This window comes from Phyllostomus discolor, chromosome 1 (assembly GCF_004126475.2).
Source record: "Phyllostomus discolor isolate MPI-MPIP mPhyDis1 chromosome 1, mPhyDis1.pri.v3, whole genome shotgun sequence".
NCBI classification, from domain to species: domain Eukaryota; kingdom Metazoa; phylum Chordata; class Mammalia; order Chiroptera; family Phyllostomidae; genus Phyllostomus; species Phyllostomus discolor.
The window spans coordinates 208,357,349-208,383,929 of NC_040903.2; the positions used below are offsets into that span (position 1 = coordinate 208,357,349).

Genomic DNA, 26,581 nt, shown 5'->3' on the forward strand with positions numbered 1-26,581 from the left:
CACAAGGAGACAGCAGACACACAGTGAGGGACACCCTACCAAGCAAAGCCGCCGAGCTCAGGGAAGACGGGAAGACCCATGCGCTTACGCGACAGATGGAGGCGTAACAACGAAACGCAGCGTGGGAACCCGGGTCGGGTCTCGGCACAGGAAGAGCACAGGAGTGGGCAACGGGGGTGAAACCCATAACGTGCAGAGTCTCGTCAATGCTAGTCTCAGACTGGGGTTGAGTGCTTGGCCTTGAGCATCGCTCCAGGCTCACATGAGATGTCAACGTAAGGAAAGCCAGGTGAAAGGTACGTGGGGATTCTCTGTGCCGTTGCAACAATCGGACTGTGAGCCTAAATGCACCTTGGAGTAGAAAGTTAAACAGAACGAGGCCTTCCCGAGCTTGCACGCAGCCCATCCTGCCTCAGTGTGGGCCGTGAACTGAGCTCGCACCTGCGATTCCAGTTCCGGCCTCCGATCCCAAGCGGGTCTTGGCCGTGGCCCCGAGGCGGTGGTGCTGAGAGTGGACGTGCAGATCCTCTGCTCTCGAACGCAACTTACGCTCTTCTCGAACCCATGCTCTTCTCTGCTTTTCTCTCCCGCCTGCAAAGCCCATTTCTGGTTCCTCCTGGGACCAGACCGGGGCCAGTTTGGTCATTCACGGTGTTTAGGTTCCTGTGCCGGATGAGGGTGAGCAAGGAGAACTCGGAGATGAGAGTAAGCCCCTCCATCAAGTACCACTGCCAGGAAGTACCACTTCCTGGGACTTAAGGACCCAGAAGCACTGAGGGCAGGACTTGTGTTTCAACAAGCCCTCCAGGTGGTTTTTTACAATAAAGACTGTTGTCCGGAGCTGGAGCCGGAGCCGGGCGATCGAGGACAGAGAAGAGGCCCTCCCCTGGAGCCGGGCTGGTGTCCCCGCCCCCACCAAGCTTTGCTGCCGTTACCGGATCCCAGTGCCTCCCAGAGCTGAGCCGCTTTTCTGCATGTCAGAGCCATTTCTGACTGATGACCCTGAGTTGCCCAGACGCCGGAATAACGACTCTGGAAACTATGCTCTCGCTCAAGTCTTAGATGAAGGTGATGAGTTAGTGTCCCGGATGTATGCAGAAGGTGGTGCTTTTTCATTTGGAAGGGACTTTAAAAAAAAATACCACCTCATGGTTGTCCTTGGGTGGAAGATTGCTGTGTCATCCTGTGACACCGGCCGATTGAATTTTGTGTCGTCTTCCCAGCAGCTGGCCTGGCATTTAAGTCATTGCAGAATGACCTGCCGAGACACCGTGTATCCGGTTCATCCCAACACCCTCAAATCCCGAGAATTCCCTAGGGAGGTTTTTTTAAAATACAGATCTTCAGGCCTTTCCCCAGATCTTCTCAATCAGAATCTGTCTGTCTGTCTGTCCACCTACCTACCTGTCTCCCATTGATTCTGCTTCCCCAGAGCGCCCTGACAAATACACCTTCCCCCTTCCCTCGCCCCTTCTCCCCCGGGTTATCCTGGGAACTAACAGTCCTCACCTTCTATGAAGAACTGTCCTTCCCTTTTGAATCACACACCTTCAAGGAGAAAAGGGCCCATGACTGCATCTAACCGATATCTTTAATTGAATATCTCACTAAAGAGAATTCTTCAGAATTACTGCTGATGAGGATGTCATTCTATATTGAAGCGAGAGAACGTTCCCGAATATGTTGTTCTTGGGGCAGGAACATCCCATGACAACGGTCTGTTTTGATCCCAAACACTTCCTGTCCCCCACTTTACTTCTCTCGGACTGGCCTGAGGGCTGGGAGACCGAGCGCTGGCCAGGATTCAAAACCCCCCGCCCCCCACCTGCCCCCCACACCGTATGAAGCAGACATGCGAGCTCTCTCCGAGAGTTCAAGCACCCGCTCCGCTCCCTGTGCTGAAAGTGTGGGGACCGCTGTCCTTCAGCCACAGGAGTTCTCTCACCCGGAGGCTCACAAAGAAAAACGGAAGAAGCAGCTGCCTGATCAGTCCACGTTCAGAGGCTGACGTGGGCGGGCCCCCAGTGAGAAGCCTCCATCATCCAAGAAGAGAGGACGTGACGGACTGCTTGCTTGATGAGCTTCCCAGTGTAGGTTGTGGTGCCAGCTCATTGCAGGGCGGGTCCCCCGGTCCCTTTTGGTCCAGTCCGTCGGTTGCCTTTCAGCCACCCAGCAGTCTCTGGGGGCTGCTGCTGGGAGATGAAGGGGTTGATCTGAAGATATTATAGCCCTCCTACCCCAGACACACCGTGTTCTCACTCGGCTTCACCCCTGCAGTTCCTCCCTTCTCCGCTTCTTTCAGTGCCCTGGTCCTTTTCTCCCTCGCCTGCAAAGCCTGTTTCTGGTTCATTCCAGGACTGGACCGGGGCCGGTTTTGGTCATTCACGGTGTTTAGGTTCCTGTGCCGGATGAGGGTGACCAAGAAGAATTCAGAGATGAGCGTTAGCCTCCCCACCACGTACCGCTGCCAGGAAGTAATGGAAGCAGGTCGTAAGCCAAGTTTCCCCCTGCACACAGACACATATTAAATGACTGTTGAGTGGCATGCAGCTCCCGGCCAGGTCACGCAGCCTGTCCCGCGAGCTCCGTGAAGCCCCAGCCCCTGGCCGGCGTTCTCTGACCGCACTCGGCAGGAAACAGCCCACAGGGCAGGTGCACCGGTCGGCAGCACCAGGCAGCCAGGTTCTGTGTCCGGTGGGACACCCTCCAGCAACCCGGCTGAGGGGCAGGGCCCTGCCATCGCCCCACTCCCCTCTGCAGCTCTGGTCTCTTCGATCGGCTCCCTCTGTGGTGACAACAGATGCCCTGCCCGGGCCTCACACACAGTACTTGGCGCAGTCGCTACGGTAACGGTCTGTGTTTTACAGCTGAGGAAGCGGGGCTCAGAGGAGTGACTTGTCTGAGGTCACAGACCTTGAAGGTGCCCCCGCTGGAGGAACGAAGGGGCAGGTCTGGCCGACACCAAAGCTCCAAACACTTACGGGTGTGCCACGTGGAGCCACTGAGTCGCTCCCAGTGACACAGCATAGAGAGGAAACAAAAAGTCCCCTAGGTCTGCCACCTTGTCTCTCTCCACCCCTTTAGAGCCCCACGTCCCCAAGCGAGGTTTGCAGCTGCCTCTTCCTCTTCTCACCCTTGTCCCCGCCCCCCACCCCCACCTCGGCCAGACCAGATGTGCCACTGCCCCACGGCCACGGCAGCCACACCACTACTACATGCAGTCAGCAGGGCCCACCGTGCCGCAGGCCAACGGCGGGGAGGGAGCCTGAGGGAGCAGGCACAGTGCCTGGGAATTCCACGACGGGTGTCACCCTGAAGAGCCGTGTCTATGTGGTGGCCAATGGCACGCCTAGGGCCCCAGGCAGGAAATGATTGTTGTTGGAGAAATATCCCAACATCTGGAGCTGGGGCGGGGGCTGTGCATGGGACCCCAGCCCCTGTTTATTGGGAAGACATGGGTTCAGCATCCCGTGGTTGCTTCAGGCTTCTGCCAGCTCACCTTTCCCACAGTGAAGCTGTGTCTCCTTCCGAAAAGAAAGGGAGGGAGGGAGGCAGGGAGGGAAGGAAGGAAAGAGAGAGGAAGAAAGAGGAGGGGGGAGAGAGAGGGAGAAAAGAGAGAAAAAAGAAAGAAAGAAAGAAAGAAGAAAGAAAAAGAAAGAAAGAAAGAAAGAAAAGAAAAGAGAAAGAAAGGAAAGAGAAAGAAAGGAAAGAAGAAAGAAAGAAAGGAAAGAGAAAGAAAAGGAAGGGAGGGAGAGAGGGAAGGACTGGAATGGAAGGAAGAAAGAGAGAGGGAGAAAGAGAAAAGAAAGAAAAAAGAAAAGAAAAAAGAGGGAGGGAGGGAAGGAAGGAAGGAAGTTAGGAAGGAAGGGAGGGAGGAAGGAAAATTGGTTTGTCACCCTATACATGGCAGAGCCAGGTTCTTTAGTTCCTGAGCCAATGTACATGCATACAGCAGGTGCTCAATAAGTGCTCCAGGACAACACCCTGGAACCCAGTGGGCCTACCCCCAGCCACGCAGCCCCGAACCCCTCGGCTGGGTAGAGAAGGAGCCTGAGCCCTGTGACCGGCAGGACCTTGCGCACCGCCCCCCGCAAGCTGGCTCTCTGTCTCTCAGCCGTCTCACACCAGCAACGACCCCGCCCCCCCCCCCCGCCCCCCCCCCCCCCCCCCCCCCCCCCCCCCCGCTCAGGCCCGCCGGGCGGGGCTGACACACCTGGGGAATGACATTCACTATTAATACTGGAACTGGGTCCCCGTCAATTAGCCCATCGCTGCTGGCGGCTGCTTGGCTGGCATCTTGCTGGCAGCTGGCTTCTCAGCTGCTCCAAGGCCACGGGGGCTTGCTGCCTGCTGCGTCTCCCCAGGGAGCTCGCTCTGCGGAGCAGGCTTTGCAGGGACAGAGAAAGCCGTGTTGTGACATTTGGTGAACGCTCCTGTTAACAAGTTGCGCGTAATCTTAGCTCCGCGAGGGCTTCCCCAGGCACGCAGCTGATTCCTCCTGGGAGCTGCGAGAAGCCCGTGGGTTGCACGGGCCTGCACTCACTGCTGGGTGGCTGCGCTGGCCTGATGTTCAAGTTCAGGCAGACCGTGATGGCATCTCAGACGCTGAGCTGCTTGTGCCTGTCCCTCCATGATCTCGGTTCCATCTTCTAGGAAGTCCCTTACATTTCCCCAATGCACAACCCACTGAACCAGACACGGGGCCCAGGACAGATACAAAACAGATACAGCTGCTACTCTAAAAGCTTCCAGGCCCAGAAAGAGGATGAGAGACACACAACCTCCCTAACTGAGTCAGCGGATGAACCGGCCTTACTAAGAACGGAGGGCAGGGGCATGGCCCTCAGGGGGATCGGGAAAAGCTTCGTTGACAGGAGGCATTTGGGTGGGTTTTGAAGGTTAAGTAGGAGTTCGGTGACTAATGGCAGAGTGAGAAGTATGAGTAAGGGCCGGGAGGTAGGAACCCCAGGGCACGGACAAGAACCCAGAGCAAGCGCAGTCTAGCTAAATGCCAGGTGTTACGGGAGAAGCGGCTGGAGAGATGATAAGCAACAATAATCCCCTCTGAACAGTGAGGCAAAAGTAGTTTATAGGTGAGTATATGAAACACAGTTTATTCTTGTATTATTATTTATTATTATTGCATTATTTTTCCATATGAACAACTGTACTCCTACTTCTGCCCCGCCCTGTATACGGGTCCTGGAGAGCCTGCCAGCAAGCTCCTGGGAGTCCCGGCTCTACAACCCGACAGACGACTCGGAAGCCTGGCTTGGGCTAGTATGCATTCTCTCATTTAAAACCTAACCTTACAGGAAGGAAACTGAGGCTCAGAGAGGTCCAGTGATTTGTTCAAGGTCACCCAGCTACCGCTACTCTTCATAAGTCCCAGAGAGAAGCATGAGGAGACACGGCCTAGGCCAGGGTCAGGTGCAAGGGTCAGGGCACAGGTGTCCTGGGTGGACAGTGTTGTGGGAGAGGAAAAACCTTTCTTCTACCCTCTTAGGTGCATTGACTGGGGACATGAGGTTTAAGCTGACAAGTGACAGGTTAACAGGAGAAAAAGTTTTTTTTTTAATATGCATGTAGAGCCTACAAAAGAAACAGGTAGTTCCATAAATGGTTCAGGTTAGAGGGTTTTTTTTAATACACCTATCAGGAAAATGAGAGGGGGAGAATAGACTTCTTAGGGAAGAACTAATTGGTGGTGACAGAAAAGACAGATTTTTAGCCCCAGCGGAAGGAAGGTAAGACAGTTTGTGATGATGTTTGTCTAGGCAGCGCGAGCAGGCTGTCCGTGTCCTTCAGAGCCATAGCCCCCCGGAGAGGGAACTGCGGGTCTGCTCCCCGAGAACCTCTCTGCCGGGACGCCGCCCAGCAAGGGGTTCACGGTGCCCCTGCGTCCCAGAGGCTGCTGCTAAGTCAGAGAAAAGGAGCTCCCAGGAGGCCTCTTTCTGCATCTGTTGAACCTCAAACGTTTCCAGCTTAAAATAACCTTCCTACCAACACTAGGGTTCTGAGTGAGCCTCTACAGTGTTTAAGTGGAGGCAGCCACCCAGAGATGTTCCCAGGCGGAGGTCACAGGGTCCCCAGGAGCTGGCCAGGTCACTGAACACTGGGGTGGGAAGTTGCAGAAGGTGAACACCAGGGTGCCTCCCAGCCCTAGACCCCTGCGGACTTTTTTGAGACAAAAGGGCGGTGAAAATACAGGCTGGGAACCAGAGTGTCTCAGACACGAGTGCCTCTCAGGTGTGTGCTCTCAGGCAGGTCGTTTAACATCTCTGGGCCTCAATTTCTCATCTGCAAAGTGAGGGCAACACAGTGAACTCGACGCACTGTTGTGGGCCCTCCGAGCCCCCGTCTGTGGAGTTAGTGGTCACTCGGCGAGTGGAGTGGGATCGAAGTTTCTAGCTGTAGTTATCTTTGAGGATCCCGTGAGAGCAGAAACGAGGGGGGAAGGGATCCCTGGTGACTAGGGATCCCAGGGCAGTGGGGTGCTCCAGTTCCAGCCCCAACAGGGCCTGGGGCAGGGCCAGTCTGTCTCCTGAGCAGGTGGGCTGGCCAGGTGCAGCCTGGGCAGGGTGGGTGGCCACAGAGATGCCAGCAGGTAGATTCCACCAGGCTTCCCAGGTGAAGGGCTCAAGGGCCGCAGTAAGAAAGAAGGGAGTGTCAAAGCTCTTTGGGAGCCAAGGAGCAGGGACCGCTCCACAAGGAACTTCTAAGTGGGCCACCGCGCAGTATTTGGGTGTGCGGCTCCCTCTGCTGGTAAGTGTCTGAACTGCATGCACCTACCAATCCCACGGAGCTAAAGCTGGGGATTACTTCTGGTGGCAGATATTCAAACTTCAAGTCGTTTTACGGGAATGCTTCATTTAAAAAATTAGTTAACAAACTTGTGTCGTGCTTATGACATGCCAGGCACTGTTGTAACTTCTTTACAACTATTATAGTCCCGTGAGTAGGGCACTGCTGTAACTTCTGTGCAAGTACTATAGTTCCGTGAGTGGGGTCTCTCGGTACACCGGATTTGCAGAGGGGAAACTGATGCCTGGGGCCACCCACCGACTACTACATTTCCACTACACTACAAGGTGCCCGGCAGGAAGACACTTGAAAATCATACCGAATGTGGATGTTTCAGTTGTGTGAGGCCATCGGGCTCACAGGTGTCCTCATCCATCCTACGCCCAAACTCCCATCACGTCCCTCATCATCATGACGACCAAAAGCTGCCTCTCACCTTTCCTGAGGGTCCCATCAGGGCTGGCACCATCCCTAGGATACCAGCTCCACCCCTCTTTTCTACAGCAAAAAGATTGGGTCCATGACTCCATCAATTCCTGTGCCCCTCTGGTTAGGGAAATCCAAGAAACTGGCTAAATGTAGGTAAAACATAGGAGAGTGGGGAAGTTAAGTCTATTTACATAACAAATCGCTAAGTGAAAGCAGGGAGGCAGGCAGAACAATGGTTTGGGCACGTGGCACTTGGGGAGGTTGCAAGTTGAAAGAGGGAGCATTGCAGATGCAGCTGTCAGCTGGGTATCAAGCACCGAGAGAGTCAGCCGTCGGGAGAAGAAACGTGCACATTTCACTCTGTGTTAAGAAGGTACCTCTTCATGCACGTTCTTCAGAACACAAATCTTCTTAAGTTTCTATAATTAGGCTGCGTTTCTTTGAAGGTGACACCTAGACATTGCCTTCACCTTTCTTGGGCGTCATCTTGCCCCTCACCCGCATCAGGTCAAGTGTCCTGCAGATGCCAAATCTGTTCGCGAAGGTCAGAGGTGCCAAGGCTTTCTATTACAGTATTTTGCTGATGGCGTCTTTTGTACCTGGTGTGTGTCTATGAGTAAAATATTTTTAGTGAACTAGATGCAACAACTAAAATGCCTACATTAATCTGGAACAGAAAAAAAATCCATCTCTGCAGTTCAGGAAGATGCAGCATTTTGTGCACCCGCTGTGGAAGTTTCCAGAAGCCGAAGGGATGCTTCCTATCTTCCCGAAGTCCTGGTGGGTGTGGCAAATGAGGAACGGTACCAACTAGATGCGAGATGAGGACTTAAGACATTTGGCATCACCATAAGCCACAAGTCATCAGGAAGAAAAAAAAAACAGATTTGGGTAACTCGTTAGACAAAGAAATACTCTCAGGTGAGCGGGTTAATGCCAGCGATCAAATAATAACTTAAATGTTGATGCAGAAGTATATGTCAAGCTCACAGTTCCGAATGTCATTTCAGGTCTTGTAATTCTTCCCAGTTATGGTTTTTGCATGCTAAAGTATTCTATATTTTCACAATTACCCTACTTCTCTGGCAGTTGAGGTTATTTTCTTAAGTCGTTGACGACGGTCTAGTTGCTGCGGTTTAGAAAATTTTTCTCAAGTAAAATATTTACAAGGTTCACATATCAATCAGATACCACTGCGCCAACGCGCCCCACGCCCGCAGGAACCGCGGGAGCGCGCGCCGTCCGTGCGGGGTGTGGCTCCTCCCGGCCTCCGTAGCGGTCCTCGGCAGTTTCCGCTCCTGATAGACGGCCGAGCGAATGCACTTCCGGCAGCGGCGGCTACAGCAGCCGAGTCAAAATGGTGAGTGACTAAGGGTTTTGGCTGCTGGTCGGGGTGTGACGGGGTTCGAGCGCCCCGAAACGGGGGGACGAGGTGGCTGCCCGAGGCACTCGGCCCACCCGCTTCCCCGCCGGCCGGGTCTCCTCGGGGAACGGAGGCCCCAGGAGACGGCTTTCAGGTGTGCTGCGGGCCGTGGCCGGCCGGAGGGCCTTGTTCGGGGGGCCCGGAGTCGGGGCCGGCGCATTGGCTGCCCCGAGCGGACCAGTGGGGCCGCGGGGCGAGTCAGGTTGCCTGGCTTTGCGCCTCCGCCGACCGGGGCTCTGCTGAGTCCCCGGCGCGGGTTGTTTCAGCGGGAGCCGCCTCACCTGGGACCAACTCTTTTCTCAGGTGGAGGGATGGAGAGATGGAGGGATGTGCGACCCGCGGGAGGGATTCGTTCGAGCTGAGTCGGGGAGAGGGGGACATTTGAAGGAGGCCTTGGAGACTGAGGCTTTTAGAACCGGTGCAAGTCGGAGGGAAAGGTCCCGTGGTGCATTAGTAATAATAAAACAGTTGGCCTTTATTCTTTAATTCACTAAGCAGGGGTTTCTTGAGCACCTGCCTTTTGGAGGATGAGGGCAGCAGGCTCTGTTGTAGGCACTGAGGGTGTAGGCCTTGAGCATGATCCAGGTCTCTGCCTTCGTGGAGCTTACCTTCTAGATGAGGCAGCCAAAAATAGAGAAAGAATGTGATGTCGGAGTGAGAGAGATGGAGTGGCCGTGGCTATGTGGCTGTTGTGTAGAAAAGCGTGGCATGCACAGCGATCAGACAAGAAAAAGAAATAAAAGGCATCCAAATCAGAAAGGAGGAAACAAAACTGTCACTGTTTGCAGGTGACATGATAGTGTACATATAAAATCCTAAAGACGCCACCAAAAAACTGCTTGCCCTAATAAATGAATTTGGCAAAACAGCGGGATACAAAGTCAATATCCAGAAATCAAAGGCATTTCTGTACACCAACAGCAGAAGCAGAAATCAAGAAAAAAATCCCATTTGAAATAGCAAAAAGAAAAATAAAATACCTAGGAATAAACCTAACCAAAGAGGTAAAAGACCTGTATTCAGAAAACTACACAACACTGAAGAAAGAAATCAAGGAAGACACAAACAAATGGAAATATATACCGTGTTCATGGATTGGAAGAATTAATATCATCAAAATGTCCATACTACCCAAAGCAATTTACACATTCAGTGCAATACCTATTAAAGTACCAATGGCTTATTTCACAGACATAGAACACTTCAAAAATTTATATGGAACCATAAATGACCCCAAATAGCTGCTGCAATTTTGAGAAAGAAGAGTAAAGTAGGAGGGATCACAATACCTGATACTATTCTGTATTACAAGGCCACTGTAATCAAAACAGCCTGGTACCGGCATAAAAACAGGCACATGGACCAATGGAACAGAACAGAGAGCCCAGAAATAAACCCAAGTCTCTATGGTCAGATAATATTTGACAAAGGAGGCAGCAACATAAAATGGAGTAAAAATAGCCTCTTCAGCAAATGGTGTTGGGAGAACTGGACAGCTACGTGCAAAAAAATGATACTCAAGCACCAACTTACACCTTATACAAAAATAAATTCAAGGTGGATAAAAGACTTAAATATAAAACGTGACACCATTAAAGTCCTAGAGGAGAACGTAGGTAGGAAAATCTCAGGTATTTCACGTAGAAACTTTTTTACTGACATGTCCCCTAGAGCAAGGGACATAAAGGAAAGAATAAACAAATGGGACCTCACCAAAATAAAAAGCTTCTGCATGGCTAAAGAAAACAGTATCAAAATAAAAAGAGAACCAACTATGGGAAAACATATTTGCCAATGATACCTCAGACAAGGGTTTAATCTCCAAAATATACAAAGAACTTACACGACTCCACTCTAAGAAGACAAGTAACCCAATTAAAAAATGGGCAAAGGACTTTGGAACAGACACTTCTCTAAGGAGGACATACAGAAAATCCAAAGACACATGAAACGATGTTCGATATCGCTAGCTATCAGAGAGATGCAAATTAAAACCACAATGAGATACCACTTCACACCAGTCAGGATGGCCATCATAAACAAAGCAACAAACAACAAGTGTTGGAGAGGCTGTGGAGAAAGGGGGTCCCTAGTGCACTGTTGGTGGGACTGCAGACTGGTACAACCATTATGGAAAGCAGTTTGGAACTTCCTCAGAAAACTAAAAGTGGATCTGCCTTTTGACCCAGCAATTCCACTGCTGGGACTCTATCCTAAGAACCCTGAAACACCAATCCAAAAGAACCTTTGCACCCCGATGTTCATAGCAGCACAATTTACAATAGCTAGGTGCTGGAAGCAACCTAGATGCCCATCAGTAAATGAATGGATCAAAAAACTATGGTACATTTACACAATGGAATTCTATGCAGCAGAAAGAAAGAAGGAGCCCCTACCCTTTGCAACAGCATGGATGGAGCTGGAAAGCATTATGCTAAGTGAAATAAGCCAGGTTGTGAGAGACAAATACCATGTGATCTCACCTTTAACAGGACCCTAAACAACAAAACAAAGAAACAAGCAAAATATAACCAAAGACACTGAAATAGAGGACAGGCTGACGGTGACCAGAGGGGAGAGAAGAGGGAATTTCAGGGGAGAATGAGAAGGGTTTACGGGAACAAATATAAAGGACACATGGACAAAAAACTAGGGGAGAGTGGTAATGGGAGGGAAGTGGGGAGGGTTGGGAGGGAAGTGGAGAGGGTTGGGAGGGTGGGCTGGATTGGGAGTGAAAGGGAAAAATCCACTTGAACAATGATTAAAATAAAATAAAAGCATGGCATGGGGAGGGGGCTCGGTGGAGGGGAGGTTTGAACGCAGCTGAATACAGTGAGACAGTAGCCCGTGCCCGGATCTCCCGGATCTGAAGGAGAAGGAACTGCTTGGCCCGCGTGGTCCACGGCAAGGCCTGGCAACATAGCCTCACAGGTGATACAAGGACTTTGTGGGGATGTGCTAAGCACATGCCAGGCACTTTTCCAGCATTTTCTCATTATTCCTCACAGCAGTCCCTTGAGGTCATTTTGATCCTCACTTGGTCGAGGAGGAAATGGAGACACCGCGGGCGGCTGTGTTAGAACACCAGCCCTGTCGGTCTTTCCTAGAGCCTTTGCTGTGCTGGACTTGGAGGGCCGTGCCCTGGAGAGGCACACAGGTACTGGTGGCCAGTGGACATGCGTGTGATTCCTGGCCACGTCTCTGACACGCTTTGTGACAATGTGCATTCCTCCTCTGGGCCCTCAGTGTTCTGTGTAAATCAGAGGTGACGATTGTGCCAACCTTACAGTGCCTGTAAGATGAAGGAGATGTTACCCTGAGAACGTTCAGCACATTGCTTGGCATGTAGTCTGGGCTCAGTAATGGGTATATTTGTTCAGTGAGCCTGAGAAACGTCATGTAGGGTGCCCCAGACCTAAAGAAGTTTGGGATCTGTTCAGGACAACACCCTCGGGTGGGGCGAGCGAGACTCGAAGGCTCACGAGAAAGTTCATCTGAAAAGGAGATGAGCCTGCAGCCGGTTGGCAAGGGCCGGGACACTGAGCTAAAGTGATTGGACGTCACACTGTTAATGCTAGGGCGCAGGTGAAGGTTTTTAAGGAGAATTAAAGGATCAGCTGTGTGTTTCAGAAGGAGGTAGTTGCACTGGTGGGTGGAGAAACTGGATGTGGGAATATCAGTTGGGAGGCTGAGTCCAAATGAGATACGGTGACCTGGACGAAAACAGAGGTCAGGGACAGACGAGAGAGGGAGGGAGGGCGCACACACAGGTGTGTGCTGGAGCAGAGTGGGCTTGTTTCAGGGCCAGATTTGTGACCAGACCGACAAAATCCTGGGGCTGGCACTTCTTATTCACCGATAGCACTCTCTTGGCGAGCGGTTACCGTGAGTCGTGTGTAAATGCCGAGTGGTTTCTGTATGTTACTTCATTTTCGGCAACAGATAGGAGCTAGTGTCATCCGTGCTCTCCAGTTAAGGGCACCAAGGCTCAGGCAGGTGATCCCACTTAGCAAGGTTGCCTAGCCTGTTAGTGGTGGGACCGGAATTCAAACCTGGATGCAGCTAAGGCCATAGGCTTGTCGTAGTTCCTCGCCTACAAAGTGGAAGTAATGAGCTGGACCTTGAGGGACTGTGTGGAGTCAGCGATGGTGAAGGAGTGTCTAGTACCGACTCGGGCACAAAGTGAGCACCCCGCAAGCAGAGCTGCCCCGGCCAACAGCACATTTCCTAGGAGTTGTAAGTAATTGTTAAAAACCTATAATTTGGACAGCCTGTTGCTGTCTAACTGTTCCCCCAAATTTCTCAGAGCCCTTAGTTAGCTGCAGGGTAAATCACAGTTTTAAGAAGCCAGCATGTGGGGACGTGCATGTGACTTTGACTCTTGCAGGAGACCGTGACGTGGTAGTTCTGTCTTGCTAGAGGGGCCTCCGTAGGGGTGGTTTGAGGGGTAGAGAAGGCTCCCAGCCAGGTGAGTTCACTATTACTCGTTTAAAATGCTGTCATTTCTGAGACATTGCTCAGTGGTAAGCATTGCCCTGTAGCGAAAAGGTTTTTTAAAATCAGAAATCCCATTGAGGCTTATTATTGATGCACTTAAGTTCTTTTTTTTAAGTATATTTTATTGATTATGCTATTACAGTTTTTCCAATTTCCCCCCCTTTTTCCCCCCTCTGTCCTGCACCCCCCAACCCTCCAGCCTCCCCCGCCCTTAGTTCATGTCCACGGGTCATACATGTAAGTTATTCGACTTCCCTGTTTCCGATACCATTCTAAACCTCTCCCTATTTTTTTGCCTACCAATTATGATTCTTGTTCCCTGTACCTTTCTACCCTCCATTCTTCCCCTCCCCGCCAAAAAAAAAACCCTCCACGTGATCTCCATTTCTCTGGTTCTGTTCCTGTTCTAGTTGTTTGCTTAGTTTCTTTTCTCGTCTTCCCTTTTCTTTTCTTTTCTTTCTTTCTAAGTTCAGTTGTTGATAGTTGTGAGTTTATTGTCATTTTACTGTTCTTAGTTTTTTATCTTCTTTTTCTTAGATAAGTCCCTTTAACATTTCATATAATAAGGGCTCGGTGATGATGAATTCCTTTAACTTGACCTTATCTGGGAAGCACTTTATCTGCCCTTCCATTCTCAATGAAAGCTTTGCTGGATAGAGTATTCTTGGATGTAGGTCCTTGCCTTTCATGACTTGGAATACTTCTTTCCAGCCCTTTCTTGCCTGTAAGGTTTCTTTTGAGAAATCAGCTGATAGTTTTATGGCAACTCCTTTGTAAGTAACTCACTCCTTTTCTCTTGCTTTTAAGATTCCTTATTTGTAATCTTGGGTGATTTAATTACGATGTGTCTTGGTGTATGCTTCCTTGGGTCCAACTTCTTTGGGACTCTCTGGGCTTCCTGGACATTCTGGATTTGCCAGATTGGGGGAGTTCTCCTTCATTATGTTTCCAAATAAGTTTTCAATTTCTTGCTGTTGTATTTCTTCTGGCACCCCTATGATTTGGATATTGGAATGTTTAAAGTTGTCCCAAGGTTCCTAAGCCTCTCATTTTTTTTTTTTAATTCCTGTTTCTTCATTCTGTTCTGGTTGGATGTTTATTTCTCCCTTTTGTTCCAGATCATTGATTTGAGTCCTGGTTTCCTCCCCTTCACTGTTGGTTCCCTGTATATTTTGCTTTATTTCACTTTGGGAGCCTTCATTGTTCCTTCATTTTGCAATGGAGCTCAGTCAGCTCTGTGAGCATCCTGATTACTAGTTTGGAACTCTGCATCTGATAGGGTGGCTCTCTCCTCATCGCTTAGCTCTTTTACTGGAGTTTTGATCTTTTCTTTCATTTGGGCCATATTTCTTTGTCTTGGTGTGCCTGTTATGTTGGGGAGGGGGGCTTAGGTGTTCACCAGGGAGAGGCAACCCTCTTTGCTGCTTCCTTGTGCTGTCGGTCTGGTGAATGCTTCATTTAACCCCTTGCTGTCGGAGTTCCTTGCAGTTTGGTTTTCTGGCACGTCGGGTGGTTTATTGTTTTTAGATTGGTAGTTATCTTCCTTTTGGTTGTGCGAGGAAGCGGAGAGTTTCTGCCTACACCTCCATCTTAACTGGAACTCCAGTGCACTTAAGTTCTTGATAGCGTAAGGTGACTCGGCTTTTCGGGTGAGGAGAGGGGAGAAGACCTACCCGAGAGCCCCAGGCTTTACAAATGGTAGTGAAGCGATCACCTGCTGGTAGTGACCGCGGAACGCTGTGGGTGGCTCGTCAACACGCGAGAAAAACATACAGAGATGACCAAGTCCTGTGGGGAAGTAGGAACAGAATGGCCACTCTCTCTGAAGAAGAGAGCGCCACCTTTCCCCCTCCGGAGAGGCTTTTTATTGGTTTTGTTTGCATAGGGATTCAGGTAAAAGCTCATTAAACATTGCCGGGAAGTAAGGATCAAACAAACAGTAGTAAGGAAGTCTGAGGGCCTATTTTGAGTCAGGATCAAAGAGCTGTAAAACTTTAAAGAACAAACTTCTTCCTTGGACTTTTATCATTCAACTGAGAGCATTCTAAACAAAGCAGGTTCATAGGATTTCACATATTCTTTCTTAGGCCTGATCACCCAGGGAACCCGCCCTTTTCAGCACAGAGCTGCACCACCCTCTGTCATTGTTTCAGGCTTAGGTGGAGCGAGGGAAGTAAGGCATCCAAGAAATAAGATTTTCTCCCAGACGATGAGGACTCAGGCTATATCACAGCCAAGGAACGAGGGTCCATCACCTCCTTTTGCTGTAGCCCCCAAAGTCCTTTCTTGGGGGCCTCCCACATGATTGTGCCTGTTTTAGGTCATTCCCCCCTTGGGGAAACAGGAATGGCCTGTTTTAGGTCATTCCCCAAAGATGGGGAATCTTACCCGTCTTTGGCTAACCGACCAAGCATTGGGGGTCTGTTATGAATGAAGCAGCAGAAGCAGCGCTCCTGCCAGGGAGATAAGCTTTTGTCTCCTTTCTGGCTTACGGTCCAAAGGCCACTCCCTCAGCCTCAGCCTTAGCCTTGGCAGGGGTTACAGCTTCTGATACCAGGCAGGGCAGTTCCCAACGTGGTAGGTGTGTAACTAGCTGTTGAAAGGAGTCTGTGGGATCCTAGTAAGGAGTAAATGATTGAATAAGTCATTGTTGAAAAGGGAAAATGATTTGGCTTTCATGGCCTAATTTCACAAATACACTCTTGGTGGCCTCAGGTAGTTTTAGATGAAAGAATGCCAAACTGTGTAACTTCCCCTCAAGAAGTGGGGAGGGTTTAGAACCTTCACCTCATTATGATACATTTTTTAAAATATATTTTATTGATTATGCTATTACAGTTGTCCCATTTCCCTCTTCACTACCCTCTACCCTGTACCCCCTCTCCCACCCATGTTCCCCCCCTTTAGTTCATGTCCATGTGTCATACTTGTGAGTTCTTTAGCTTCTACATTTCCCATACTATTCTTGCCCTCCCCCTATCTATTTTCACCCTACCTTCTATGCTTATTCTCTATACCTTTTCCCCCTCTCTCCTCTTCCCACCCCCCTACTGCTAGCCCTCCATTTCTGTGGTTCTGTTCCTGTTCTAGTTGTTTACTTAGTTTCTTTTGGTTTTGCTTTAGGTGTGGTTGTTAATAATTGTGAGTTGCTGTCCTTTTACTATACATGTCTTTTCTTTATCTTCTTTTCTTAAATAAGTCCCTTTAGCATTTCATAAAATAAGGGCTTGGTGATGATGAACTCCTTTAATTTGACCTTATCTGAAAAGCACTTTATCTTCCCTTCCATTCTAAATGAGAGCTTTGCTGGATAGAGCAATCTGGGATGTGGGTCCTTGTCATTCATGACTTGGAATATTTCTTTCCAGCCCCTTCTTGCCTGTAAGGTCTCTTTTGAGAAATCAGCTGACAGTCTGATGGGAACTCCTTTGTAGGTTACTGTCCCCTTATCTCTTGCTGCTTCTAGGATTCTCTCCTTCGTTTTTACCTTGGCTAATGTAATTATGATGTGCCTTGGTGTGTTTCTTCTTGGGTCCAACTTCTTTGGGGCTCTCTGAGCTTCTTGGATTTCTTGGAAGACTGTTCCCTTTGCCAGGTTGGGGAAGTTCTCCTTTATTATTTGTTCAAATAACTTTTCCACTTGTTGCTCCTCCCCTTCTGGTACCCCTATAATTTGGATGTTGGAACGTTTAAAGGTGTCCTCGATGCTCTTAATCTTTTCCTCGATTTTTGAATTCTTATTTCATCATGCTTTCCTACTTGGTTGATTCTATCCTCCTTCTGGTCCACTGTATTGTTTTGAGACTCAGATTCCTTCCTTTCACTATTGGCTCTCCTCCGTATACCTTCCTGCATCTCTTTTATGTTAACCTGCATCCTTTCATCTAAATTGTGCCCAAAGTCAACCAATTCCGTGAGCTTTCTGATTACCAGTGTTTTGAATTGGGCATCTGATAGATTGGCCATTTCTTGGTCGCTCAAAAGGATGAGTCCTGGGGGACCGATCTGTTCTGCTGGAAACATGTCTTATGTCTTTCCCTGTCTCTCCTATTATTATTTTTTATTTTATTTTATTTTATTGTTCTTTTCCGGTCTGGTCGCTCTTGTTACAGTGGGGGTCGGAGCCTTAGGTGTTCACCGGGGCTGGGCACCTCAGTCACTAGATTGTGACGTTATATGTGGGGGCGGGAGCGGGAGCGGGGACAGGAGGGAATAATGGCGGCAGTTCCGTTCTCCTGGGCTCAGACCCTTCTCTGGGATCCTGGGCTGCGAGCTCTGCCCTGGTCCACAATCGCTGCCCCACTGGTTCCCCTAGCCGCAGCTTGCGTACTCAGGGATCACCACTGCGTTCTTGCGCCCCAGATGGCTGTCGCGCCGATTTTGCGCCAAATTTCCTCCAACCTCTGCGCCCTCCCCGTGCCCACCCGGCTTGTCGTCCCCTACCAGTCTGGATGTACGGGTCTACTTCAACTTCTTGGCTGTCCGACTTCCATTCAGACAAATCCTCTGACAGTTCTGCGTGAAATTATGACTGTATATTGTTGTTCTATTCTTGGTTGTGCGAGGAGATACGGTGCGTCCACCTATTCCTCCATCTTGCCAGAAGTCCTCATTATGATACATTAATCATTTCTATTTGTTGATGGAGTTGTCCTTGGTCTAAGATGCAATCAGTTACGAGGTGTGCCATTGAGCACTAACAGCTTTTCAGGAAAAAAAAATTCTGCCAGGCTAAATGTGTTCATGGACTCCAAGTACATCTTGGGTTCAGAAACGTTAAAGTGAGGGGGACATTCTAGTGTCTTAGAATCTCAGGAAAATAAGGACGATATTCAGGTGATCAATTCTGAACTTACACCTCTTCCCACCTGCCTCCATCCCCAGGGTCAAAGTCAGAGTGGTGGTCACGGTCCTGGAGGTGGCAAGAAGGATGACAAGGTAAATCAAGAGCCAGAGGTATTCCTGATGTGAGCGAATGTGGGGGATGTCACAGATCTCAGCTGGGTTCTTTGGGACTCGTGAATCTTAAAATGCAAAATAAATGATGCTGTAGCTATTTAACCAACCTGGTCACAGAGGTAGTCAGTACCTTTTACATGGTTTTAAAAAGATTATTGACCTGTCAAATAGGTGTTTATTAATTATTTTAAATGAGTAAAAGTAATTTACACAATTCAGAAGTGTTGAAATAAACTGCTTGCAACTTTAGTGTTTAATATCCTGAGATGTGAAAAATTGTCTCAAATTATAGCAGCACACACTTTTGGCATTTAAGTCTGAATTCGAACCTCTCTATTCTTTATTGAAAAATCTATCATTGTATATTATAAAAAGAAAAATTAATTACATTCACATTAAAACTGCAGAACTGTAAAACCTAGTTTTTTTAAGACAGTTTTTAATAGCATCCTAAAAGGTAAGGAAGGCTGTCTCATCTGGAAACGGACAGCCGTCCTGCAGAAGCAAGCCTGTGCTTTAATGTGACTCTGTGCCTGTTTTCTCCCTGCTGTTCTGAAAACTCAAGGACAAGAAAAAGAAGTATGAACCTCCCGTGCCAACCAGAGTGGGGAAAAAGAAGAAGAAAACCAAGGGGCCCGATGCTGCCAGCAAACTGCCACTGGGTAATGACATGGCTCTCCCTAGCTGTCTCTGACCCCCAGGGGAAGCGGCTGTGCGCTGTAGTTAGAGGTCCAGGTGCAGGCCGAAACGGGGGTGTGGCTGAAGCTCTGGCTCCGTGACTGTGCTCTGTCTGACTCTCAGTGCAGCGTTCCTCTAGGTGGGAATCAGAGCTATACTTTGGTTTTAACAGTCTCACTTGAAGAAGCTTTAGCCAGTTCCTCTAATGTATTAAAAGTACAGTTTTAGATGAGAAAACCCAGGCTGAGCTTGAGTAACTTAGAAGTGCTTTTATTTCATGAAGAAATGCATTTATTTCACATCATGTGGTGCCTGGACATTACAATTTTCATCAGCTTCCTATTGAACATAGAATAAAACTCAAACCAGGTGAGCCCAGCCCACATGGCCATCCTCAGCCCCACCACACCCTCTGCTGGTCATTCACACAGCCTTGTGCTGTTTGCCTCTTCTGCACGGTAGGGCCTTGCGCTGTGCTTCCAAATACTCTCCCCGTCCTCCCAATGGCTGCCTGCCTGCTTCCCACCCCTTCGGCTTCAGCTCAAGTACCTCACCCACCACTATCTAAACAAGTCCCTTCCTGCGTAGATGAAATAATTGTTTAAATACTGCTTGGTTAAGAAAGGAGTCAGACAGTAAAAAATGTGCCATCAGTCTGCTGTAATGAATCAGTGTGGTATTAAAAAGAATAAATCAGGTCGCTGGAAGTCCAAAAACAAAGTCAGGTTACACAGATAATTAATATATGGTAAAGCTAATGTTTTAGTTCTGTGGAAAGAGGATGGGTTATTTAATATAAATGGCTGGCATCTTTTATTTGCTATTGCAAGAAAATGAAAATAGACCCCTTGCTTTTTGCCAGATGGATTATAGCTATACATCTGAAAATAAGTAATGAAAACACAGGAATAAATTCATGAACCTTAGAGGAGGAGAGACCTTTTGAATAAGTCAAGACACCCAATACCATAAAAGAAAAGACTGACAGGGTTATGTATATAAATTTTAAAATTCCACCCTGGCTGGTGTGGCTCAGTGGATTGAGCAGCCGGCCTGTGAACCAACGGGTTGCCGGTTCAATTCCCAGTCAGGGCACATGCCTGGTTGTGGGCCAGGTCCCCAATAGGGGGTGTGTGAGAGGCAACCACACATTGCCATTTCTCTCCCTCTCTTCCTCCCTTCCCCTCTCTAAAAATAAATAAATCTTTTTTTTTTTTAAGTTAAAATTCCTGTAGAGTGCAAGAAGTCAAGTCAAAAGAAACAGCCCAAGAGTGTGGGAAAAAACGAGTGTGGGAAAAAACGTTTGCTGCATGTTAATATCCCTAACATTTCATAGTCCTATAGATGGAATGTGTGTTACAGCTAGTGTGCAACAAGGTGTACTGGCCAAACGGCATGTGTACACATTTTTATTAGCACTGTGGGAAATAATAAGCCAAGGCAAATTATTTTTTGCGTCTATGATTTTTTTATTGTATGTACACACTATTCAGTTAGTATTTTCATTACACATTGTTTTGTCACAGACCTCATCCCCATTTTTATAGGCTGGCTTGTAACTGCCGAAATCCTGACCCTTCTGCCCCTTCTGCATCTAGGCACCTGCTTAATTAGTGTCACCAAACTGAACTGTTCACAGTTTGTCCAGCTAAAGTAAACTTATTTTAAGTCTTAACTTCTTTTTCTTAAGAACAAGCTGAATTAATTGCCGACTTCAAGCTTCGAGGATAGTAAGACTTCAGTTTTTTAATTACAGTGACACCTCACACTCAGTGCCGGTTAAAATTACTGAAGCTGGAGAGAATTAAAGACTATCTTCTCATGGAGGAAGAATTCATTAGAAATCAGGAACAGATGAAGCCTTTAGAAGAAAAGCAAGAGGTAAACTGAGAAATTACTGTAACTTCCCTTTTTACAAATTGAATTCTACTTAACCCTAAACTGTCTGCGAGTGAGTGATACTCAGCAGGTGAACCTTTCCGACTTCAGTGAAGCATGATTTGAACTGCCTTTTAAAAGCACCAGCTCCGCTGTAAATCCGGTGAACTCCCCACATCATCCGCTTTTCCTTCTCGGCACCCTCTTCCGTAGGAGGAGAGATCGAAGGTGGACGACCTGAGGGGGACCCCAATGTCAGTGGGAACCTTGGAAGAGATCATCGATGACAATCACGCCATCGTGTCTACATCTGTGGGCTCAGAACACTACGTCAGCATCCTTTCCTTTGTGGACAAAGACCTGCTGGAGCCAGGCTGCTCCGTCCTGCTCAACCACAAGGTGAGTTGAGGCTCAGAGAAAGCTTGGTTTCCTTAGACCTGTCGCCTGTCCTGTGGAAGGAGAGCTTCCCCAAACTCTGTGATCAGCGTTGCTTTGTTGTAAGGAATCGTGTGACCCGCACCTCCCTACAGCAAAGCGTAACGTTCCCTGTTAGGTGCATGCCGTGATAGGGGTGCTGATGGACGATACGGACCCCCTGGTCACGGTGATGAAGGTGGAAAAGGCCCCGCAGGAGACATACGCCGACATCGGGGGGCTGGACAACCAGATCCAGGAAATTAAGGTATTTCTGGGAACCGGTGCTGGGTTTAGACTGCGGGTTTCTTGCTGCTGTCCCCCTGAAAGTACTTGGAGCTCTTCTGCGTGTTTTGTTTTCTTTACTGATCAGACCAGTAACTCCGCGCCTGCCAGCGTGGTGTCTCCTGTCTGTGAGCCCTGAGTTAGGTCGTAGAATAGCAGCACGTTCTGTGTTGCAGTGGAACCGCGGCTCTCGAACTTAATTTGTTCCACAAACTGTTGGGGAAGCGGTTTGTTCGAAAACCCAGTCTCCTTTGTCTCCCGAGAGACGCGTGACTGATCGTACAGGTGTCAGCGCGACCTGGAGTCTGCTAAGACGACCAGGATGTTTTTTCTGTGAGCAGCTTGGCCAAGAACTGAGTTGTTCGAGAGCCGAGACGTGTGAGAACCGAGGTGCAGTTCTCGAAGCAGCTGCAGTGCAGTGCTGCTCCCAGGGATCGTTAGTTAGTTCCCGAGTGGATGTGTGGTGTTCCCGTCACGCTGACCCAGGACAGATGTGGTTGGGGGGGGTGACTCACATTGACCTAGTGGTGGGGTCTGGAACCTACTCCCAGCCCCGGGGACGTGACCATTCAGGATGGCTGTGGGCCGGTCCTTCGCAGGTTCTTTCTTCTGTAGAGAAGGCAGAGCGGTCACAGATCTGCCCTGGTGACCTCTCAACAGCTGGGCAGTGGCCTGGGTGGTGACAACCACCAGAGAATCTTGCCAGCTCCTGTCTATAGATCAGTCTGGAAAGGGTGAATTTTAGTTTTAAGATCCATTTGCTGAAGAAGTGCTTGAAGGCTGTTCAAGGCTGACTTCTGAGAGTGCGGGAAATGGGGTGCTGTTATAAGGAGAGGGGGTGGGTGCGGGGTGCTCCAGCAAGACAGGTCCCCTTCAGATGTCCTTGCTGCCAGTGACGTCAAGCACATCGTCTCTGAGGAGAGTGAATAATAAGTTTTCACTTATTTCTGTTGCAAGGGAGGCATACTCGTGATGCCAGCCCGTGAACCAGGTGGAGATTTCAGCAAGAAAGTAAGCCTTCCGTGTTTACTTGGTGTTTGTTTCCTGTAGGAATCTGTGGAACTTCCTCTCACGCATCCTGAATATTACGAGGAGATGGGTATAAAGCCCCCTAAGGGGGTCATCCTCTACGGCCCCCCTGGCACAGGTATGTGTGCTGCGCGTTTGACGCTTCCCAGGCCCTCGGCCCATCTCTTGAACAGCAGCGTTCGAGAGTTACAGTCGCCTGTTGGGTGAGGGTGCCGACCGTCCTCGGGTTACAGCAGGGAGCTCTGAGCAGCATTTTGGGGTTTCTGAGTAAGCGTCTTCTCTGGAAACACCTATTACATAACAATGTATTTATCTGTGTAAGAGATGGACTAGGAGGCCCTGACTGGCTCGCACAGTTGCTTAGAGCATCGTTTGGATATGCCAGGGTTGTGGGTTCAAGCCCAGGTCAGGGCATATGAAAGAAACAACCAATGAGTGTATACGTGAGTGGGACACAAAGCAGTGTTTCTCTCAAAAAAAAAAAAACAAAACGCACCATGAAACCGAACTTAGACGTGAAATTGTAGACCGTACAGGGTTAATGTGGTGAAAACAGTCGTGTGGATTGCAGCAAACACAGGTGGGCCTTCCTCCCAAAATACCTACCTGCTCAGTGCGAAACATTTTACGATTTGAGAGACCTCCTGTATGCTAACGTACTAGATGTCCGTTACAAAACGTAACACCTTCAAATATATGAGTAATGTGAGTCTGTTAAAAATAGTTTATAAGAAAAAATAAAACTTTGGCACGTGGGAATCACCTTGGGCCAAACATAAAACATAACAATGGCTGGCCTGTCCCTGAGATCATCTGGAGTGGCCACGCATCAGAGCCGTGGTGTGGAACCACGGTTTAAAGGTGCCCCGTGCTGTTCAGCTGAGGTCCCTGCTCCTGGTCTGTTGGTACTAAGTACAATACTGGACACACAAATGCATGAGGGTAAAGATAGATAGATAGATAGATAGATAGATAGATATTGGGTTCACAGTGCCATAAACTCACCTGTGTAAGTGTGTGCCCAGGACTTAGCAGTTCATTGGTGTGTGAACTAGAGGTCATTTGATTGGATTGAAACCAGGTACCCACAGGGGTCTGTGCTGGGGATCGCCCGCACCGGAGGGCCTGGGAGGGCAGAATGTGAAGGTGCCCCATTTTTAATATCTATTTACGGGGGTAATGACAGTTTGTAAGTTAAAACACCACTTAAAGTTTTTCCCCCTTTGTCTTTTTCAATCTAAAATAGGCAAAACCTTACTAGCCAAGGCAGTGGCAAACCAGACCTCGGCCACTTTCCTGAGGGTGGTGGGCTCCGAACTTATCCAGAAGTACCTAGGCGACGGGCCCAAGCTGGTCCGGGAGCTGTTCCGCGTTGCTGAAGAACACGCACCGTCCATTGTGTTCATCGATGAAATCGATGCCATCGGGACTAAAAGGTACACTTTGTTTTACCTGTGTTGTCCCGCAGAGGTGAAAACCGTGTCGCTCCTCTGACAGTGAGTGGTCACCGGGCACTCCCTGAGGGGCCTGCAAGTAGCTCTGCAGTCCCTACTGGACGGGGCTCCCTGCGGACGCTCCGGAGGCTCTGCTGTCCCCAGTGCGGGGTGGCTGTGCGTCTGGAGGTCGGTCACTCTGTGACCGTTCCTGGAGCCTCTGCTCTGAGCCAGCACCATCCAGACCCTGGGGGCGTAGTACCCGTGGGGAGCTCAGGTTGGGTGACACCACGCTCGAGTCAGAGGCAGTGGTGCAACTCTGGGCGTGGAGGCTGCCGCCGAGAGGACGAGCCGTGTGACTCAGCTGCTGAGGAGGACAGGACAGGCGGGCTGAGGCGGGGTGTTGAGCTGTTTGATTGTAACTCCTTTCAGCAGGAGATCAGTTGCACCTTCGTTCCTTCTCTTTTCTTTTCCAAAGATACGACTCAAATTCCGGAGGTGAGAGGGAGATTCAGCGAACGATGCTGGAACTGTTGAACCAGCTGGATGGATTTGACTCACGCGGGGACGTGAAAGTCATCATGGCCACAAACCGAATAGAAACTCTGGACCCGGCACTTATCAGACCAGGTCAGGTTTGCTTTTGTTTCATCATGGAGAGTCAGAGAGTGGGTGTGCGTATGTGTGTGTGTGTGTGCCCGTGTTTCTTACGTGTGCTCTGGGGGATTATAAAATGATACACGTGAAGGCAAATACTGCACTGAAATTTAGAATAACTTAAAACCGTGTCCCCTTAAGAGTGTAGGTAAGAGCATGGTATCGTCTGCCCAGCGTGGCTCTTTAAATTCCCATCTAACACGATGTTTTCTTTTCCACATACTCCCTTTTAAGCCTCAGGAACTTTTTTCCTGAAGAAATAATTCATGTGATAGTTTTTTCGTTTTTATATTCACTTAGCCCCAAAGCAGCAGCAGCTAGTTTGTTTGCTCTCTTTCATCCTTATGCACTAAACACACCGTTCAGGAACCGCTCCTCACACTCATTTCTGAAGGCGGGAGCGAGGATTTCTTTTAAACAGACGAACTCAAACACAGAGACTTGCCAACTACAGAGTTGAGTGTGCACTTTGCAAGGTTTGGACCTCCTTCCCGGAGGACAGTGAGACTGTGCGCGCGTGGCCCAGGCCCCTCCCTGAGCGGGCAGAGCCCGGGGCTGCCCCTGAACCCCTTGCACCCGCAGGCCGCATTGACAGGAAGATCGAGTTCCCCCTGCCGGACGAGAAGACCAAGAAGCGCATCTTCCAGATCCACACGAGCAGGATGACACTGGCTGACGACGTGACGCTGGATGACCTGATCATGGCTAAAGATGACCTCTCCGGGGCCGACATCAAGGTGAGAGCCTGGCCCGCTGCACCTCTGGGTTCATCACACCCGTGCCTTCCCAGGGGGCCAGCCTGCAGCGCGAGGCCTGGCAGCACCGCGCTGAGCTGGGGGTGGGACGGCAGACCCGGGGCCTTCCGTGCGGCACCTGCGCTGAACTGCGTGCCCTTGGTGTCCGCTGAGCTAAGTAAGTGTCTCCTCTTCTTAAAACAATTTAATTTTGCACCGACTTTTTTTACTTTGAAAATTAAAATTCTTAAGCCTTCAGAAAAGTTGCGACAATTATAAACAGCTATACACTAATCATTTCAATTTATGAAATGTTAGCATTTTACCCATTTGCTTTATCTTTCTTTTTTGCTGAACCATTCGACATGGCCTATGGCCACAACCAAATAGATCCTTCAGTGCCAGGACTGGGTGTTTATCACTTCATGTTGCATGGGTTCTGTTTTGTTTTACTTTTTGGCAAGTAATTATGGAAAAGATACATATAATAAAAAAGAAGAGTATACTGAGACTTACAGTATTTAACCAGAATACATATTCTCTTGTAACTGTAGGTAAATGAAGTGGACGTATATACTCTGTTACCTCTAAACTGCCGGGTATAATTTCATCTGTTTCTCAGAAACATCCCCCCCTTTAACGGAAGTGGAGCTGCCCGGCCACACGGCTGGTGGGCTCTGGGCCCTCCTTCCCGGCCGGCCCTCTTCCTTAACCACTCTGGTCGGAGCCACCTCAGACCCTTTGAGAAAATAATGAGGGTGCTAACATATTATTTAAAATCTGGAGAGCCATACCTTATTACAAAATAGCTCTCTGAATTGTCAGGATAAAAATTAAAAAGTATTTCACTTTCTGAACATGCTGTTCTTTCTTACAGGCAATCTGTACAGAAGCTGGTCTGATGGCCTTGAGGGAACGCCGAATGAAAGTGACGAATGAAGACTTCAAAAAATCTAAAGAAAATGTTCTCTATAAAAAACAGGAAGGCACCCCTGAGGGGCTCTATCTCTAGCAAACCACAGTTACCCCCAAGAAGATGGTTGGCAGTGCCAAGCCCTCAGGGGGAGGCGGCCGGGGAGGGTGCCCAGGGGCGCCCACTCCAACTGATGTCCTAGCAACACGTCCTGCGCACTGTGCACGCCTCCCGGAGCACCTGTGTCAGGGCCTGTGGTCCAGTGCCCCCTTCCCAATAAAGCGAGCTCTTTCTCAGCCTGCGTCTGGAGCCTCACTCAGCAGCACCCGTGGGTGGCTTGGGTGATCACAGGAGTGCATACTTCAAAGCCTGCTGCCCCTGCGTCATGCCCCCAGAGCTGGGTGGTGCTGTCCAACAGCAGCTGATGGGCAACAAGTGGTCATAACCG

The 26,581-nt window shown here is 49.2% G+C and overlaps 1 protein-coding gene across 1 annotated transcript; it reads left to right on the top strand.

The window, feature by feature from the left end:
* The first annotated feature begins 8,500 nt into the window (after positions 1-8,500).
* PSMC1 (proteasome 26S subunit, ATPase 1) lies at positions 8,501-26,434 on the top strand. The gene is made up of 11 exons (XM_028506085.2): positions 8,501-8,593; positions 18,038-18,091; positions 18,678-18,774; positions 20,547-20,671; positions 20,882-21,067; positions 21,222-21,350; positions 22,418-22,514; positions 23,643-23,832; positions 24,308-24,459; positions 25,069-25,223; positions 26,098-26,434. The coding sequence occupies exons 1-11, from the start codon at positions 8,591-8,593 to the stop codon at positions 26,230-26,232; spliced, it is 1,323 nt and encodes a 440-aa protein (XP_028361886.1). The 5' UTR covers positions 8,501-8,590; the 3' UTR covers positions 26,233-26,434.
* The last annotated feature ends 147 nt before the right edge of the window (positions 26,435-26,581 follow it).

Bases quoted from the DNA above. Each gene is read 5' to 3' on its own strand.
- PSMC1 (XM_028506085.2), top strand. The intron at 21,068-21,221 runs GTGAGTTGAGGC...GTTCCCTGTTAG, and splicing joins CCGTCCTGCTCAACCACAAG to GTGCATGCCGTGATAGGGGT. The intron at 24,460-25,068 runs GTCAGGTTTGCT...TTGCACCCGCAG, and splicing joins CCCGGCACTTATCAGACCAG to GCCGCATTGACAGGAAGATC.